Source organism: Bubalus bubalis, chromosome 8, assembly GCF_019923935.1.
Source record: "Bubalus bubalis isolate 160015118507 breed Murrah chromosome 8, NDDB_SH_1, whole genome shotgun sequence".
NCBI lineage: Eukaryota > Metazoa > Chordata > Mammalia > Artiodactyla > Bovidae > Bubalus > Bubalus bubalis.
The window spans coordinates 71846662-71867548 of NC_059164.1; the positions used below are offsets into that span (position 1 = coordinate 71846662).

Below are 20887 nucleotides of genomic sequence, written 5' to 3' on the forward strand. Positions count from 1 at the left end.
AGACCGTAGCCACAGCTTTCATTTTTTTTTCACAAACTAGAATTTTAAACTTTGTTCTGTTTCCTTCTATGTTATAATTTAAAATCTGTATAAGGTTTTAGCCATAAGTGGTACCCACAGGGTACCCATTGAGATCCTGGCCAGTTAGCCATAAATATTAGAAAATAATGACCTTGCTCTGGAGTCACTGACTTCTATCATTAATGGAGAAAGTAAAACTGAAACAAAATTATTTAAATAAAGGAAATAGATTTCTCTGTGACATGTTTTAAACTCTGTGTCCAAAAAACACTGAAGAAGAGCTGAAGCTACTTACGCTTTCTGTTGGGTAGATGTTGATCAGTTATACCAAAAATGTAAATTTGGTGGCTTTCTTCAGTGAAAAAGAAAATCATACTACAAAGATCAAAAACTGGTGATTTAGCTCCATTTCTGTAAGAATTAACTCTGCAGTGTAATTTAATATTGCTGACTATTTGAAAAGGAAAGCACAGTGTCATAAATACGTAATGTAAGCAAAATTGTTATGGTGCTCTAAGACGTGTTCTCACCAGGGGTATTCTCCAGAATAAAGGAATTGCCCACATTACAAAAACAAATGATAATATGTAAACCTGAGCACCAATTTCTTATTCTAACTCAATATATGCATAGGTACAGTTAAGAAAATTTTTGTTAGAAATCTCTTTTTTGTGCCTGATGTAATTTCATGCCTCCTGGTAATCCTGGGAATATTACCAGTATATGATGAATACTGAGTCACCATTTCATCAATCTGGACACCCTTTGAAGTCTAGTTCATATTTTGAGAGTTGTCACTTTTCAGCAGGTACTATTTTTTTTTATATATTTCAGCACAAATTTTATTTATTTTTGCCCTTATGATTGTCTGAAGCTTATGACTCTTAGGGTTATATGAAAAGTGAAAGTGAAGTCGCTCAGTCGTATCCGACTCTTTGCAACCCCATGGATTGTAGACTACCAGGCTCCTCTGTCCATGGGATTTTCCAGGTATTATATAGGGTTATATAATAATTGTTAAAATGGAGAAGCTGCAAGGAATCAACTTTAGCAGGAAGTTGTGAGTATATAAATATCATCTGAAGGACAGTCTTTTATTAGAATGTATCTTAGTGGTTATAGAGAAGGACCAATGTACCAAAGCCTACATTAGGAAATTTACAATCATGTGAAAATATCTGAAGATATTCCAATAAAGATGTGCCCAATTCCAAAGGATGCCAGGGAATAGAAATAAAAAATTTGAGTTGCTTTTAAATTAAGTTTTGCTCTGAAGTTCCATGGTGGGAGGACCAATCTAGAATGAATCAGAAATCTACCTGCTAGTATGTGATCTTGGGAAATCACTTAAACTTTCCCCAATCCCGAATGCAGACAAAGTTCTTTCTCATCTGTGAAGCTTTCTAGTAAGGAAAGTTACTGATATGTGGTCTCTGAAGACTTTGTGTTTCTCTAATCCTCAGATGAAAGAGATAGGTAGGTATGGTTGTCCTTAAAGAGAAAGGCAGCATTCCTGACATGAGTGAGGCCCACGCATCCTGGTATGAAAGCATTGGTGAACATACAGCTTTGCTTTGACACTAAATACATATTAAGTATGTAGCCAGTTATGAGATTCTTTAATTAATGATACAATGGCTCAGAAATGCCAAACTCAGCATAACTTTCAAATGACTGGAAATGTCAGGCAAGTAATTCTGTGAAGAAACCTGATAACCTGGTAAATTTTCCCACCAGAGAATGTGTCCCCCAGGTTTTCTTTATATTGAAGGAATGTGTGATAGGTTTAATTTCACATCTGGCAAAAAGATTAGAAGCAAGCCCTTTTTTTCTTTTTCTTTTTGTTTATAAGCTGCCTGATAAAAGATAGAAGCCCATTCTGGGAGACAGAACTTCATACATGAATTATATCACTTTAGGCCTGCCAGGGTTGGCAACTTCCCTGGCGGTCCAGGGCAGGGGCCGAGGTTAGATCCCTGGTTGGGGAACTAGGATTCCAAATGCTGCGAATATGGCAAAAATAAATAAATAAGTAAACAAATAAATAAATATAAATCTGCCAGTGTCATCTTGTGAAGGGTAGAGCCATGGGACTGAGGCGCCAAGGAGAATTCTTAGATATCGTCTAGTTAGAAGGATGATTACTGATAATTTTCTTTAAAATCTCCAGGAAAGAAGGCTTCCATCTATTTTTCAGTTGATGCTATTGTTTCTATTTTAGCATAATTGCTTTGGGAGTTAGCAGCTATATACTTTGCAATAAGAATTAGAAGTTTGAATTTTAGTTTTCAGGCAGTTTTGCAAATAGCAATAGAATAAACTTGGATTTATAAAGCATCCTTATTCAGGTGCAGTTAAACTTGGATTTAATTCAAGTTAAATTGAATTCATTAAATTTGGATTTATAAAGCATTAAACTTGGATTTATAAAGCATCCTTATTCAGGTGCAATATTCTTTTGTCTGAAATGAACATACATTATTGAACATACATAATATGAATCAGAGTAAATAATTAGTTCATATCTTCCTGATCCATACCTAAGCAGAAACCCCCTTCCCCATATCTTTCCTCTCTGTTACCCTGTTTTAGCCACTTTACTTTCTGCTTGTAAACCTCCCTCCTTTTTTTCCCCAAGACTTTCTTAGTTTTTTAGTTTTTTTAATGTTATTATAGTGATATTCATGCATCTGTCAATGTGACTTAGTACACAGTACGAAACATTTCTTCAGACAGCAGTGTGACCGTTCCAATAGCAGACAGCCCAGACACCAACAAAGCTTTGGGAAAGTGCCTCCTTCAGTCTTAAGGTTAAGACTTAATTTTTTTCATTATGATCTCCTTTTGAGTATGTGTAAGGATTATTAAGTTAAATATTATGGTTCAGCATACCCTTAAGGAAAGATCAGACTTCTCTTATAATAGGAATCCTTTTTGAGGAAAAATAATTTAGCTAAATAAGTTTTATTTTCTTTTGGTTATTATTTATAGAAAAATTCATTCACATGTCTAAAATATTTGCTTGTGATGTGGGAAATTTGAGGTAATTTCTCCATTATAAAACTTGGTACTGATCAGGCCACCTAATCCCAAAATTCTATGAAACTAGTAAAATTTAGGAAGAAAAGCATAAAGACTAGAAAAATAAATTCAGTTTTAACACATTTAAAGCTATCAGTTACTTGATCATTTATGCTGTATTATAACAAATGATGAAGTAGTATTTTATTGATCATAGGGACCTGATATTCTCTATCTTCACTAAAGGTTAATCAGGAAGAAGTAGGTTTGTAATAAGATATAATTGGATATTTAAAAAAGAATAAATTTCTGGACAGTGAAGGCTGTTAAATAGTATTAAAAGATCTTTAACAAAGTTTATCATCTGTTATTATTAACATTTTAATGCATTTACTGTGTGAAGAAGTTATATGCATTCTTTGTGGAATTTTAAGAAGAATAAAGTGTAATTTCTTTATTTTGAAGACTTCATGGTAAAGATAGAGAAGAGTCTAGTTTGCCTGGGATGGTAAAAGCAAAGCCATGCCCCTCAAAGTTCACTGCACTTAAACTTTCCTTTCAGCCCTTTGGCTGAAGCCCATAGTTTATGACATGTGTAGCATTTAGGATGTTTGTGTGCATGTGAAAGATGAACATGGACTGCAGAGAAATTACATTGAAGAATTTGTAAACCATGCTTAGCTAAACAAACAGGCAAAACCATTGAGCCCCATCCATTGTGAGAAGCAGTCCATTTAAGCCTGCAGTCTCAGATAAGTGAACCCTTGGTAAATGCCTGAATGCCAAAACCATGTAAAGAAAGAGTAATTTGGGTGCAAAGTCAAGTAAAGTCACAACTTATATTTATTTGCTTTGAATTTATGGGCTTCCCTGGTAGCTCAGCTGGTAAAGAATCCACTTGCAATGCAGAAGACCCTGGTTTGATTTCTGGGTCGGGAAGATCCCCTGGAGAAGGGATAGGCTACCCACTCCAGTATTCTTGGGCTTCCCTGGTGGCTTAGTCGGTAAAGAATCTGCCTGCAATGCGGGAGATCTGGGTTTGATCCCTGGGTTGGGAATATCCCCTGGAGGACGGCATGGCAACCCACTCTAGTATTCTTGCCTGGAGAATCCCCATGGACAGAGGAGCGTGGTGGGATACAATCCATGGTGTTGCAAAGAGTCAGACACGACAGAGCAAGTAAGCACAGCATATAAATTTAAATTTAGTGAGCCACATCTCATCAGCTTATAAAAATTATCATTAAAGGTAATAGTGACAAAAATGACTTGTTAACCATAAAGATTATTATTGGAAATGTAATGTTAATGGGATGTTCTTTGGCATTCTTTTATAAGTATTGATATGATACAAAAGGCAATTTTCCTACCTGGGGCAACTTACAAAACTTTGATTTTTTTTTATTTTTCAAAAAATTGCTAGAGCATTTTACTGATAGGAGGCAAGACAGAAAATATGATTCCAGAGAGTTAAATATCTCTTCCATAAACAGATATATCATTTGTGTTATTAACAGTATAAATATGGGAATTACATGTCTTTTCTATAAAATTAATGTTTCATAATATACTGGGAAAAAAGATTACATTTATGATCTAAAGTCACAAATATTTTGAAAGAATATGAATCAAAAGTTAGATTAATCCTACATACAAATCTAATGAGAAATTTGATTTCCTTAAAGGGGAGAGGTAGATCACACAAGTTAATATAGGTGCTTTATGTCGGTTGTAAAATTTTATTAGCCATGCCTGTCTGGGGGTCATGAACTGGCAAAAAATCAGATTAACTACCAAAGTAGGAGCATTGACAAGGCAGTTCTATCTAAAGTTTTCTACCCTGTTCCCTTAGCAGAAGTAATAAAAATATGTTCCAATCTCAGTTAATTCAAAATCAGAGCGAATGGAGTCGGTAATAGTGCAGACTATGTAGATTTTCCCTTGTTGGAGATAAAAAATTGAGGTCATCCACCAGCCACCTATAAGTATCTTTCTATAGTATCAACAAGAATTCCACTATTTTTCAACTCTTTCTTCCTCTTGCTAAATTATCTTCCTTTACATATTCTAGTGTGCAGTTAACAGAATTACATTTTTGATTGACATTTGAATCTCTTTCGATTTCTTTATATTTCTGCTAAATGAATAGTGAGGCCCCAGATTGAATAGAGAATTCAAATAATTTATTTGGATTAAATTATAGAACAGTTTAGAAATCAGTCAGTTCTTTTAAGGCCAAATTAAGATTACATTTATAGTATTTAGAAATTACAAATAGTTTACACACCACAGTGAAAAAAAGGATACCTTATCTGGGCAAGGACTGTCTGTCTTGATATGTCTCCTTCAGCACCAGGGTTTTTTTTTTTTGTTTGTTTGTTTTTAAAGACAAAATGGCAATTAACATCTCTAAGTGTAATGAAGTTACAGTGAAAAACCTCATCTTTTCATATTTTTCCCCTGAAACAAGGGTATATTCATCCAGATTGTAAAGACTTCAGTGATTGCATTTCTGACCTCTACAATTAGAATGACTTTAACTTGTCACATTTATTAATAATCTTACATGTTGTTATAGATTTGATTCATGTAGATCATTATCCCTACCTCTTTTTTCCTAAAATAATATTTGTATATGTCTGTGTTCATGTGTGTGTCTTGTTTTCTGACTTTGAAATGTTTATTATGCCTTAGACAGTTACCCCAGGGAGATTATGTAAAAAAGCCTGGAGATGGCGACTCTTTTTATAGCGACATTCCTCCTGGAGTCAGCACAAACTCAGCATCTAGTTCTAAGAAGAGGTCTGCTTTTCTGTCGCATTTTCAGATTTCTACCTGTTCCATCACACATTATTCCATTAGTCAGAACATTTCATTATTTTGCAGCAGGTTTGATTACTTCTTCCTTCTTTCTTGAATGTTAAAAAATAGTATCCTTTGTTCTTTGATTACTCTACTTCAAAATGCCATATGCTCAGAACCAGTGGTTTAACAAATCAGGCCAGAAAACCAAACAAAAGAAAACTAAGCAAATAACAACCCTAAGTCTACATAGAAACTCCAGGGTTTTTCAATCTTGCTCTTCTACTGCTTCAGAAACTACACATAGTATTTTATTGTATTTTAAATGGTGAGCTTTATGTCATGTTTGGTAGTCAAAGAAAAAGGTTACTGTCACGCTTCAGTAAAAGCAGTTGTTAAAATAAATTGGTTATTAATATAAATGCTGCATTGAATTTTTTAAATTTTAAATTTATCAAAGCTAAGCTTGCTGTGAAAAAACGATTGCTTCTCTGTGAATCATATATTTGAATATTATGATTTTGCCTTTCATTCCTGGAATGAGTAATTCTAGACTTTATAATTTAGAGCTGGTTGCCAAATTAATTTAAGCATTTTTAATATTTGAGTTTTATAGCAGTCCAGATGGGGTTAATATATTATTTATATGTCTTAAACTTGAAGGCTGTATTCTTGCTCTATGGTCTTAAGGGATATAAGACCATTTAAAATTCTGCATGCTTTATAAATGCTTAATAAAATAAGCTGACAGAAGAAATAAATAGAATGTTTTAGGAAATGAGACCTTCATTCACATTGAAAAAAACTTAAATATTCCTCTGGAAGAGTTTCTTTAAAATTGTTGGTAGGGCTGAAATGTATACTTTGGGCACAGTAGTTCCTTTATAGACTGAAAGGGAAATTGCTAGTTTATTGAGAAGAAACATGATCTCTTCTGAGGTTCTAAATAGAGTAATCTGCAAAAATTCTACAGTGGATCTCACTCTTTATAAACATCAGGAAAAAAAAAATTGAAGGAATTAGTGAGATTTGGGAACTACTATGGAACTGTCCTCAGCATAAAGGATTGTTTTTACTCAGATAACAAAGCTTAAATCTAAAGTTAAATTATTAGTCTTTGCATAAGGAGTACAGTTCTATAGAAGGATGTTCAAACATTTTATTCTTTTAATTCATTGGGTACTTTTTAGCTAAAGAATAATCTTTTCTTAAAATCCTCACAGTATATATTTTCTTCATCAAATATTTAATTTTAAATCAAATCACATGGTAAATAAGTGTAAAAATCAATAGATTCCAGGAGAATTTCTATTGTTCTTTTGTACAAAATATGAGTTACTTTATACTTAGCAAATGATGGTGAAAAATCTAGGGAATTACATAATAATTGTGCTGAGTTCCATTTATTTTCATTCATCACTAGAAGGTTCCTTTTAAAATAGATGTTTTTAGCAATTAACTGGAATGATATATGGAAAAGACTTAAATTACAGCACTATTTTCTAAAGTACTTCAAGAAGAGCTTAAAATATTGATTTGAATCTTTACCAGATTTTAGCAAAATCTCAATGGGTTTTGACTTTTAAACACTTAAATATTGTACCAAATTATGTGATTCCTCCTAAGTATATGCAGTTTGTCAAAATGCTTTTCTTATGTGGTTCAAGGTAGGTATATAAATTTTGCTTCTTGTAGACAATTCATTTAAAGATGGCAGGACACAAAAAGCAGAAGGGCTTAATGGTACATGGACTTTGTGAGAGAAAGCTCCATGATAAACATCTGACTCAATTCAATTATTGGACAGTTAACCAACAGTACCATATTTGGGAGGGGGGGTGCATATTAGTGGAGAAAAATGCCAATTCTCAGAAAATAATTTTATTGTTTAAGAAAACCTAAATATTAGGTTTTGATAAAGATTAATCTTTGATAAAGGTTAACGAGGTTCAACTGAGCAATTCTTATTGAAATCTCTTGGAAGTCCATGTTCTCATAATACTTGAATGGAAGCCATTGCTTTACAATTAAGAAACATCTATGGTGGGACCCCATTATAACTTGCTGCATGGATTCTGTAACTGGAATACATAGTGTATTTGCTCTGTGTGGTTCTTGGGAATGTAATTGGCTTGCACTGTATCCTGATACTTTTCAATTACAAACTCTTGTAATGGGGTTCCATTGTATTTGACTTTTCTTAAATTGAATGTTGTGTAATTCTGCCTTCTTCATGAAGACTTTCATGTTTTCTTCATTCTTTCATTTCAGATTTTTTCTTTCTTATTTTAATGCTCAGTAATGCTTAGAAATGTTGCTTACTGATTTCAAAACATTCATTTGATTATATTTTTGAACAGTATATACACATTTTCAATTTCAGGTCAAATGGACTTTCTCATTCTTGGAGTGAAAGGATTCCAGACACAAAACATATTTCAGACATCTGTGAAAATGGACGACCTCGGAGTAACTCTTGGCAAGGTATAGGGCAGCATTCGGAACCCATCTGTCCACATAACCTTAATTCTGTATTGTGTGGTGCCTGGTTGTAAAGACGTGTTCTTTTTCATTAGTTCTTCAGCTCTTCTCCCAACAGAGAGGAGGACATTTCTTATGAGAGAATCCAGTTTTTTTCCGTGGTTGGGAAATGATGGGATTTGGTAGCACCAGTGCACTGGGTACATGAGAAGGCTGCACAGTGCTCTCAAGTTCTATGTTCTGGGCTGGTGCTGTTGTGAATTGCATTCACTTGAAATACAGTGTAATTAAACACGCAGAAATTTTTTTTTTTTTAAATATTCAAATCTAGCCATAAACCATCTTTTTCAGGTAACCTGGGAGGCAACAGAAAGAAAATCAGAGGCAAAAGATTTAGACCTCGGTCTAATTCAACTGAGTAAGTCTGAACCTCTAATGGAAAAAGACCCTGCAAGGTCCTGTGCAATTAGTGTGAAATGTTAATTAACCTGATCATCAAAGAACTGTAAACCATGCCTCTGGGTCTTGGTTTTGTCTTTTTAATCCTTTTATTTATTTATTTTGCTGTTTTAAAATTAACCATGGCTTTTCTCTTTTACATAGGCATCTTCGCAACTGTGCCCATACCAATACCCCCTGTTAGTGGGGGGTCTCACCCTCGCTGCAGGCTTTGTCCTCCAGTAACCTGCCATTGTGGTGTTTTGGTTCTGTTTGAAGGGAATTTTGATAACATTCCTTTCTTCTCATCGCCCGGGGTCCAGCCATTTCAGAGGGGTCACCTTTCCTCTCCCCAATATTCACACAGCCTAGAAGCATCAGGGGGAAGTTTCCACCGTACTAGAGCATGAGAGCTGCTCGCAGCGTGAAACCACCGCTCCCAGGGCTTCATGGCCATCTAAGCATTCTCTCAGACTACTGGAATATGGGTCCCTTTAAAATTTTCCTTCTGAGGACATTTAAAAGTGTATTTCCCTAAACTTGCTCTTTAACGGAATCATTGTCACTGAATGCAACACTCTGTATTTTAAATGATAGCCACATTTTTTTTTTAAGTCAGATGGGGTTAGCAGTTACATTTAAAGTCATTTATAATGAGGTAAACACCATCGGAGAAGGCAATGGCACCCCACTCCAGTACTCTTGCCTGGAAAATCCCATGGACAGAGGAGCCTGGTAGGCTGCAGTCCATGGGGTCGCTAAGAGTCGGACACGACTGAAGCGACTTAGCAGCTTAGCAGCAGCAAACACCATAGACTTTTAAAATTTGTCTCTCCACTAAAGAAAATCAAGCAAAACCAAGCTTCTTGGAACCTTTATCTCCCATCATGGAATGAAACACATCCTTAGTTTTCTTCTGAACCTTGCCACTTGGTTTTAATTAGCCATATTTTTTGGACCTACCTAATTTTTTTTTGTTGTTTTTACTTATGTCTCACTGCAGTGTTAGTGACTATTCCCTGGATCTCTATTGCTTCTTCATGCCTTAATACTTTAAAAATCTGAATAGCAGATATTTGTTCACTGCCTGTCAGAAACTCACGTTAGCTTTTCCATCATATACCCTACCTTTTTCAGTCCAGGACAATAACATTGCCCTGAAATTTGGAGCTTCCTGCTGATGATATTGTCTTGTAAGTGGCTTGTCAGTTTACTAGAGGATATGTTACCTTAGCAACGATAAATAGGTTCCAGTGATACCATTGCATGGTCCAGAATGGCATCATAGAACTCCATCACAAATAACTACTCTGTTAGAGTTTATCTTTTACATTCCCAAAGCGCTTGAATGCTTTAGGGCTCATCATGGATAAACTCTTGGAATGTTTGATTTGTTTTGCATGAGGTCACCTGGTAAGAGCTTCTTAGCTTATCTCAGTTGCTCACAAGAGTACAGGTTAAACTGCTGAATGTTCTTCAGAACTTCCTTTGTGTAACTGTGTAGTGCTTTAACAGTATTTCCTGTAACAAGGCTTTGAAAACTCCTAAGTGAACAACCACCAAATATACAATATTGTATTAAAGCTATGAGTTTAGGACCCAAGGAATACTTGGTGTTTAGTGACATTTTCTAGCAAATCACTTATTTTTTTTTAATTATTTATCATGCAACAAATATTATGATACTGTAGACAGCCCTTGAGAAATCTTGCCTGTGAGATAATTATTATATTTAATAAGTCATCATAATGGAGTCATCATTATGAAGAAGTATTAAGGATGCTCTCAGATTTTTCAGACTTTCAGATTTGGTTACATGACCCATATAAGCTAAATGGAACCAAGTTTGTGAAGCTGACCACTTCTCACATTCTCATATACCTTATTGTCCAGACACTATGTTTTGTTTTATTTTTCTTAAAAGAAATCCTAACACATAGCATATCAGGAATTATGTCAACAGTTTTTTTTTTTAATACCTCCCATGTTTATTAAATAATTGCAATTGCATCTGATATAACAATATCATTTGTGTGACTTATAAGAGGAGCAGTATGACCACAGACAAACATATCTTTTAAATTTTTTTTAGGTTAAGAGTTACTATCAGGTCCATTATTTCAACATGCCCTTTAGTATCTGATCATCCCAAAGGATGATGAAACATGAGTTCATTAAAGAAACCATGCACCACAAATGCATACTGTGCTATAAAACGTCCTTGTTTATTGTATTGTTTTTCCACTCAAAGCTTTTGCATCTTCCTCACTGTTGTACATGATGTAAAAACAAAAGGTTTTTGGCTTAGACTTTGTATTATATATTGTGTTTTTACAGGAGGGAGCCCCAAGCACCTGAGCCTGGGCACTCCCTCGCCCAGACAGTCCCATCCCAAGGCATAAGCTCAGGGGGCTCTGACAGCCCCCAGACAGGGAGTCTGGATCACAGGTCAGTCTCCACCTGCCCCTTCATTCTGGGCTGCCACTTAATCTCCCTCCAAGTCCCTTCCTTGGCTGAGAGCAGAGTCATTTGATCTCTGACTGACCCCCAACGTCTGCTCAGAGGTGCTCCTGGTCCAGCCAGCACCGGCTAATTTTCCTCTGCCTTTCCATTCTGGAGAACACAAAGGGCTCTCCTATCCTGTTGAATGCTTTTTTTTTTTTTTTTGCATGTTGCGCTACAAGCCAAGTCAAGCTACGTAGGCAGATGCATCCCAATGTGATGAAATCTCATCACTGTAGCCAGCACGACCTAGAGATTATTAGGAGGCCCCCTGTGAAGACACTTTCATAGGCACATCCCCAGAGGGAATCTCGATTGAGAGCTCTCTTCAGTGACCTAGCGTGAAGTGATCATAGCTTTCTGAGATGCTCCCTGACACAGAGAGAAAGGCCTGACATGTGCAAGTCAGGCCACATGGCTGTATGTTTCTTGGAACAGCCATGGCTGTTCCTTGGAGCTACTAAGATTGACAGTGAAAGGAACACACGTCTCCTCCTTGAAGTGGCCGACTGCCTGTGGGTGACTCAGTTTGCTGTGCGGCTATGTTTCACCCAGTAACAGCTGCATGGGCTTTTTCTACAGTTTTCCCCAGGCCAAAGCATTCACTAGCCTTTATGTGTGGCTGCACTTGCTTTTTGACTTTTTTCTTTTTGTTCAGAGTCTTAGTGGAAATCTTTATGCAAGTTTTAATTGGCTATCTCTGTCAAAAGCACAAGTTGGCAATGATTGTGGCTAAAGGCAAAAAGAAGTGTGAATTGTGCCCAAGTCGGACACTATCTTAGCAAAAATGGTCTTGTAAGCATGAAAAGCAAGCAAGCCCTTCCCTCAGGAGGGAACTGACGATGTTATTTTGTAGTGTACATTGGTTATAACTAAAAAGGAAAGGGAAACTTGAGGGAAAGCACTTTGGAAATATAATCTAATATTGTTTATGTAACTGTGGAAATGTATCTTGATTTAAATGTATCTACCGAAAAAACCCCCAAAAACTAAATATGGAGGCAAGAAGCAAACTTTAACCACAAAAAAAGCAGTGTATTTTATAATTTCCCCTGGTTTGTTTTGAAATAACTTTAAACATTTTACTGAGTTTAAATCTTCATTGTCTATGGTATCTCTGGAAGTTACCTTTTAAATGAGAAATCTCAGTGTAAAATTTCCAGATTCTTCTGTGACTGAATTTGTTGAATCTTTATGTATTTGACAAGGACATATTCTAAGAGGGTGTGTTTTTGCTTGGCTTCCAGGGTTAAAAATCAAAAGAAACTCTGGAAAAAAATATAAAACCTCTTGTACTCATAATTTTAACATCTTCCTTTGTGCAGTAATTCTGATGGAGACTTTGTCAGATCCATCAGGAAAATGTTAGCTAAGGTCATTATTATCCTCTGGCAATCACTCACCCAGTGATCAGACACTCAGAAGGCAACTTCTGAGGCATTTCCTACTGGAAACATGAATGTGAAGTGCACAAAGGGGAGGAAGGATGGAATGGCAGCTGCACCTAAGTTAAAACCCACCTCAAGATCATGGAGGCCTGCTGGGTCCATACTGTGTGTTGGGGCTCCAGGATCAGAGGAGTGGGCCCCTTTCTGCTCATTATAGAGCCAGCTGGATCACCTTTCTCCTAAACTCCAGCTTGGAATCTGCTCTCAGGAATGAGACAGAAGCCATGTAAAATCTTTCCTTTCGTACTGGAAAAAGAGCTTGGCTTCTTTTAATTGTTCTTGGGATGTTATATTCTGAAACACCAGGTTGGAATGCAGCCATCTGAATATTTTCAAAAAGGCCCATTATCATTTGAAAGCCAAGGAGACAAATGAGTGGTGGCCTGGAAAAAGCCTTTGGAGGTGGGTGAAGGGGGCTGTGACATTACTCTGAAAGAGAGTTTCTGATGCACTTTGGGAAACCCCTGGACAGGCTTTCCCTGAAAAGTTGAATATACGCTAGAATACCTTGAGCCTTCTTGTAGCTGAGTTAATTGTCATGTTGTTGTACAGACTGCCTCATAATCACCCGGCATCCATCCTGGTTTATTTGCCATAGTCACTTGCATTTAGAGGGTGAAGAACATCCTTGCTAAGCTTGTGCTGTGTATTTTCAGATTTTCTATCTTGTTCTGCTTTCTTTGTTCCTTCCATTGCTTTCTGCAGGTATTTAAACCCATGGTTCAAAAGAGACTATAATGTAGCTAAGTGGGTAGAAGATGTGAATAAAAACACTGAAGGACCATACTTTAGGTATTTTATAAATTAATTTTATATCCTTTTCAAACTCTCCCAGCACATACAAATACTGTTGTGTGACTGGTTTTCTATCTTGTATCTCCCAATACAAGTTCCCATAGGTGGAAAAGGTTCTTGTTTATTTGCTGCCTTTTGACCTCTGTTTTTGGCTTCATGAGCAAGTCTAGTTCTTTTCTGAATGTTTCAAATGAACATATTTGAAAGGGTTTCCATTTAGTGCATGTCCCTATCACCATCTTCAGCTTTTTAGTAGCTTTCTCTTCATGTTATGCTATGTAGTGTTCTATGGGCATGAAGCATACTTTCCACTAATAAAGAAGCACTATTAACCTGAACAATTTAATTTCTAGAACCTAGCAGTTTCATAATGCATTTTTCCTACTTACTGCCTTAAGAGTGCATAGTACATACAAAAACTCAAGGAAAAACATGAAAAGTAATGAAATGAAATGTAGTAGAATTTTACTTTTAGTAAAAACAATTATTTGATGGAACCTGAAAATTATTGAGATACTATTGACCACAAGAGAGAGTATGGAATGTGATGAGGCTTTGTTTGTTCAGTACAGCCATTTGCTATCAGAGAAGAGCTGTGCTGAGAAGGGTGTTAAGGATTCTCAAAAAAGCCTCTAAGGAATTTTTTATTCCAGTAAGAATGTTGTTGTCTAACCCTTCAGGTGGAACCAGAAAAAAGGTCAGAAACACGATCTTGATTCACAAAAAAGCAGACAGAGTATTCCTCTAGATTGGAAACTAGCAAATTGACTCAATTCAGTGCAGCTCAGTTAACATTAGAGGTCAGCAAGAATTTCCAAGAGCTCCTAATGGCATTTTTCCTCTCTTTACAATATCAAACTGATTTCCTGGATGTAAACATATGCTTCAAATCTGACAACTTTGTGGACAACTAATGTAAAGAAGCAATATAGACTCAATTACTACCTCTTCGGAGCATAGCTTCAACAGTTAGCTTTCAGATTCCTTATTGCCATGACTTGGATCAGCATTGATCAGGTATCAAAACATGTATGTGTTTTCAACTCTCAGCACCCATACAAGGTGGACTTTCTCTTCCAGTGTACCATTTAGTTTAGACATGTATAGTTTGAGAAAATGATTAGACCAACCTGCATTTTAATTTGATCCATACATTTGCATATAACTCAAGGAAAGCATAACCCTGCTTGCTCACAAAAATATCTCCTGCTTTTATACCCCATCTTCCCCCTTCTTCCCTCCCCCTCTGCTAATACCACTTTCTCACTGAACTTCATACACATACACTCACATTCAAACATCCCACCTCACCTGTAGCTACCAAGATGGCCAGCGTCAGCAAGACAGGTAAGATGATTTTGAATGTTATTTGGAATCTTGGCTCACCTGCGGTCCTACTTCTCCTTTCTATTTTCCTCAGGCTTGTGGGCAGATTATAACTTGTATCAGCCATGGAACCAAAACACAGTAACACAGTGACTTTGGTCCCATATGGGGTAGGGCTTCCATGACCTAAATGGACTTAGCATTTTGGTAACACTGATTTGTGAAATGGTACTCCGGAAGAGTTGATTCACCTCCCCTGGGTGAGCTGAGTAGTTTATGTGGCTCCCAGAGCAGAGTTCACGTTTCTTAAAATCAGCACCCAGGTCTGCCCAGAAGCTGCATGAATAAATGCAATTTGGATGGGGGAATGCTTCAGCTTCCCCCGTTGCACGTGCAAAGCTGCAAGGGCAATGGTAGAGGGTTCCTTATCTCCTCTCATGATGAGACGTTGGTCCCTACAGTGGATAGTCACACGAAGAATGCCTTATTAAATACATATGTATGTTTAAAGGCTAGATAAAATTTAGTGGAGGGTTATAAGTTAACTGTCATATGGGGGTTAATAAGGATTATGCCTGTAAGACCTGAAAGTCAACCCAGAATTTTTGTGGAAGTGGTAAATAATTGAGATGTTCCAGGGCTTAGAACATGTGATACTAACACAACAGAGTGAATTTCATCCACTGTCCGTCCACACCAAGCCTCACATAGGAGACCCAAAGGCTTATGCTTTGCCAACCCTATGCTTATTAAGCTCAGGTCTGCTTCGTCTGCCGCCAGGTCATTCATTCAGGATTACCTGCCAAAACCACCAATGAGGGCAAAGGTCACTTTATTAATCACCCATGTGGTGTGGGGTTTGTGGCATCCTTATCAAAATGCAGTGGGGACTCTGACTACAGCACACTGGTCCAAAAGACAGTCCAGCATTGGAAAAAGAAAAGTGGTATCTATATGACTCTGAAGAGCAAAGCCAATGCAGGGAGATTTTGAGTGATCAGACTGCCTTGCTTGGGCTCCCTTACCCAGTTCTTATATGACAGTATTTGTTCAAATTGTTGTCAGTATATATTCAGATCATCACAAAGGAGCAGGTGAGGTCACAGTGAGTGCATTAGCTTTTCACAGCTAGATCCTGGGAGCAGTCTGCTGGCAACAGTGCTTTACCAGCTCTTGGAAGGTTTCCTTGGTGTTGTGTACTATCCACCTGATTACTCACTTCATCTGTGGTTTGTTAGTTCTTTTCCATGATCTTGTGGAAATGTAATAACTCTGGAAAGAAACTAATGATAATAACTGTCATGTATTGGGTGCCTGCATTGTTCCTTTATTTCTCGCAACATCATGAGATGTAGGCGTTCTTATTTCCTTTCTGTGTATGGAGGACACTGAGGCAGAAGAGTAACTCGAGGTAACACAGCTAGTAAGTGTCAGAACCCAAAGTACGAGCCTGGCTCTGACTCAGACATCTGTTCCTTTTCCATCAGCCTCCTATACCATTTGCGTATGAACACGCCAAGTGAATTAAGGGGTGGGCATGTGTCCCACGTGTGTGTGACTGGTTTTTGCCTGTTCTGAGGGACAGAAGTGAACCAAGATTGGCCTTGTCTGTGGACAGAAGGCAAACCCAGAAGGTCTGATGTGGCCCTCAAATACTCCACAATCCATCTGCACATGGACATACCTTCACTGTGTAATTCTCAATGGCACCCATTATGATTATGGGTTATTATGGTTTTAAAAAACGCAGTAATGATAATGGTTAGCATTTGTCCAGAGTTTACTTTGTAAAGGGAATGAGCTGGGTCGGTGCTTGGTTTTCGGTGGAAGCCAGATTGGAACCTCCAGGCAAGTAGCCAGGTTCAGAAAAGTGCCTGGAGGTGGTTTTGAAGAAACATTTTTCTTAGATATTTGTGAAAATTTTGAAGTTTGTTTTCACTTTCCCTAAACTAACTTACCTTACCTTGTTCTCTCCTCTTATTCTGACCCCTGCTCTGGTGCTCTGCATCCCCCAAGATAGTCCCCTGATGCTGTCACACACCACTCAATCCTAGACCTGAAGCCCCTCGCCCCTGCTAAACTGAGCTGCTTGGCTTCTCTCCCTGTTAGGGTTCAAAGTGTCAGTTAAACTGGTGTGTTAACGTGAGAAGTGCTAAATGTGTAATTTCTTTGAGGTTCTGGAGGATATCTCTTTGTTTTCCACTCATTGTTGGCTTTGGCCAGGAAGATATTTGAAGGGGAAGCTGGACTTCCAGCATCCTCATTGGAATGGCCCTGTGTGTATACAAAGCTGGTCACTTGGAACCATGACCAAGTGAATGGCTGGCATGACTTTGAAGCTATAAGCCAATACCTCATGCTATGGACACACATGCACACAGCAACATGTTAAAAAGATGACTGAGTTTGTATGATCCCCTAAAGTAAATGAGATTTAGTTGTTTGTGTACCTTACTCTTCTGAACTTGGATGTTTTATCAGTAGTGATTAGGCTAAAAATCTGAACCCAGTTTAATATCCTTAATTTTAGAAGGATGTATTTAAAATTTAATATAAAAGTATATGCTCATTTTGAACATACTGAATTTATTTCCTAAAGATCACAGTCCTATTTGAAATGTTTTCCTAAAATTGAAAAAAAAAGCAAACATTAATTTCTGAGTTAGAAAAAGATGCAGTAGTACATTGCTTTAATAATACTTCAGAGGATTTGCAGTATTTATATATTCTTAGTTCCACCCATCTTCTCTTCAGTGGAGAGCTTTACTACAAGAGGTATCAAACAGTTGCAATATTCTGACAGTTCACATGAAGGACCATTTGGTCCTGGACATTTTCCAAAAATAGAGGAAACAGTAGGAATTACAGATTAAAAGTAAACTGAGTCATTCTTGATTCTTAAAATTGAATCGAATCTCAGGATTTGTAGGAAAAATTATTTTCAAACCTTAACTTGAATTCAGTGTCCATAAAATAGAAACTGACTTGAAAACTACAGCAAAACCAGAGCAAAGAATAATCTGTGGGTAGGAATCAAAATTTAGAATCAGGGAGGAAAAGATATCTTTATTTGGCGCAGGCAGTACAGTCAAGCGGAGAAGGCACTGGCACCCCACTCCAGTACTCTTGCCTGGAAAAGCCCACGGACGGAGGAGCCTGGTAGGCTGCAGTCCATGGGGTTGCTAAGAGTTGGATACAACTGAGCAACCTCACTTTCACTTTTCACTTTCATGCACTGGAGAAGGAAATGGCAACCCACTCCAGTGTTCTTGCCTGGAGAATCCCAGGGATGGGGGAGCCTGGTGGGCTGCCGTCTATGGGGTCGCACAGAGTCGGACATGACTGAAGCAACTTAGCAGAAGCAGCAGCAGCAGAAGGCTACCCCACCACTGACACTCATAGGCTAAATCAATCACTCACAGCAGGTGAGATGCACCCTGCTGAAATGAGTCCCAGGTGCTCCAGCACGGAGGTGTAACCACTTCAGTGATGTGGATCATTTCCGCCTTGTACCAGGAATTGAGGAGTCATGGATGTGTAGTGGTAACGTTTGTGAAATGGGTAGCTACTGCTAAATGATCATGCCTATTTTTCATTGACACAGTATAAGTTGAGGTTCTTCATTTTCAGCTTTTTTTTTCCACTTTAAAGACAAGATAGCAGATATGGGTTTTTCCAGTGTGCTTTGCTCAGTCACGGGTATTACCACTGTACATGCTGAATAAAACAAGAGCAGTATAATACACCAAGAGCTCATGCACATTTTTCATAGGGAATTTCTCCATGATGAGAACACATGTTCCAAATAAGAAGAGTTTTTGTTGTTGTGTTTCAAAAATTCCAGTCATTAAAGTGTTGCCCCCTTATCGACATGACAAGTATACCCTACATGAGTTATCAAGATCTATGTCCATGGCTTAGAATCCTCCCCTATACAGCTATGATGATTGTAGGGACTAATCAGACCATTTTTTATGTTCTCATCAGACTCTTTGTTTGGCTGGAACTCTGCACTCCTTACCGCTTGCATGTTTACTAATCTGTTATTAAAACCCTCGTATCTGCCTTTGTTTTGTCACAACTAACACACTGGCCTCTGAATGCATGAGTTTTGTATAAACTGGTGTGTGACTTAGTAACTAATAAATGTATCAATTGCATCATATTTTAAGATCTTAAACATACAATTGGAATTACTGTACTAAAAAAATTTTTACATTGTCATAAAATAAGACAGACTATTAATACGTTGTACACTTAATTTACCATTATGAGCTCTTAGAATATTTTTAATCTCTCCTTCATTTTAACTTTTTAAAACTCTGTTTAAAAAAAAAAAACCTCATTATTTGCTTTCTAGCTGAGAAGTATGATTCTGTGTGCTAAGATTTAAACAATCCATTGCAGTTATGAAATTAGGAAGATAAACACTAGCTGGCATTCCAGTGTTGTGAATGACAGACTATGTCCCAGTAGTTAAATCTTTGCAGTAGTGGCCTATGAAAGTAGATATCAGAGGGTTCTTTCTGAACCCACTTTTCAGAATTTGAAAAGATTTTAGGCAATTACATAATATGTATCTCATGTGTTCTCAACGTCTCAGGACTTTATCTCCTGCCAAGTCTCCTTCTTCGTCAACTGGGTCTATTGCTTCCAGCAGAAAATACCCTTATCCAATGCCTCCCCTTCCTGACGAGGAGAAGAAAGTGAACCGACAAAGTGCCAGGGTATGTGAGAGCTTCTTCCATCCATATATTAACAGCCTCAGTCATTATCATTTATTTGTGAGTCGATATTTTAAAAGAGAGAGCCATTTTCCCTTTTGTTTGTAAGGACATGAAAAAAACTGAGTTTGAAAAAATAGATGATTCTTAGGGCTTTTGGGCCCAAATTTGTTTAATTACTGATGAATTTAGAAGTATTGGGCATGTATTATCATTTACTTCTTTTTATTTATGTCTTTTGTTATTCATCAAAGTTAACATATTACAGTCTGGAATAGATAAAACAGAGACTGTATTTTGTTTTATCAATTTTTTCATAACCTGGAAATTTCTAGAGATTAAGTAAACCAACTTTATTTCCATGCACAGTTTGCTTGCTCAGACTTCTCACTGGCAAATAACACCCAATAGGATTTAAGGACTAGGATGAGATGGCTGAATGGCATCACTGACTCAATGGACGTGAGTCTGAGTGAACTCCGGGAGTTGGTGATGGACAGGGAGGCCTGGCGTGCTGCGATTCACGGGGTCGCAAAGAGTCAGACACAACTGAGCGACTGAACTGAACTGAACTGAATGGAACCCATAACAGGAAATCAGATCAGTGTCTTGGGAAGGGAGGTGGAATTTAGATGCAAGGAAAGGAGCCTTGAAAATCTGTAAGATTAAGAGTATAACAAAGAATATAGTGAAATTTAGCAAACTTTTATTTTAAAAAATTAAAAACATATTTGGAGTTTACTATTTTTATAAAAATATGATTCACCAGAAGTTTCATAGAAATACTAAGTCCTCTTAGTCTCACAACATTCCCAAGAACACTTCCATTGGGCAAAATGTGAGATATAGTTGAGTTTAGGGAGGCAGACCAGCCCTCAGAGACTAATGTAAAAGAAATAACTGAAGAATAATTACCTTTATTGAGGTATAGGCCCTATTGTGGTTAGTTATGTTGTAACTTTGATCTTCTCAGAAATAATTTTGCAAAAAATTAAAATGAAGCTTTAAAAGCCTGGACAGATTTATCTGCTAGTGGGTCCCAGGTTCTTAGGCTTTTGGGTTTCAAAAGATATTTCAGAGCCTCTTAGATTCTGAACTTAAATTACAGGGTTCAAGGTAAACATGGATCATTTGAATTTTAACTTGATCAACTCAGAATCAGTAAGAAAACGTAACTTGTTAAGAAGTGATTAGATCACTATAATCAAAAAGACTTTAAAAACCATCAGTGTTTTACTAACCATACAAAAAATTACCTACATATGTTAAGATGGGAAATGGTAAAAAGATGGAAAGAAAAAAGATAACTCAGATTCTCATCATTCAACT

At 37.1% G+C, this 20887-nt stretch overlaps 1 protein-coding gene across 9 annotated transcripts in view; it reads left to right on the forward strand.

The window, feature by feature from the left end:
• Window positions 1–20887, forward strand: part of ADAM22 (ADAM metallopeptidase domain 22) — a 236852-nt gene that overhangs the window by 209936 nt on the left and 6029 nt on the right. For 2 of the 9 annotated variants that reach the window (XM_044946748.2, XM_044946749.2), the window contains 4 exons: window positions 8228–8328; window positions 8677–8743; window positions 11101–11211; window positions 19438–19561. In XM_044946748.2, the coding sequence (XP_044802683.1) occupies window positions 8228–8328; window positions 8677–8743; window positions 11101–11211; window positions 19438–19561 (403 nt within the window). Of the gene's footprint in view, window positions 1–5736; window positions 5845–8227; window positions 8329–8676; window positions 8748–11100; window positions 11212–13418; window positions 13506–19437; window positions 19562–20887 lie in introns of those variants that run through there. The other 7 variants (XM_006055252.4, XM_044946750.2, XM_044946746.2 and 4 more) reach the window with 6 other exon arrangements.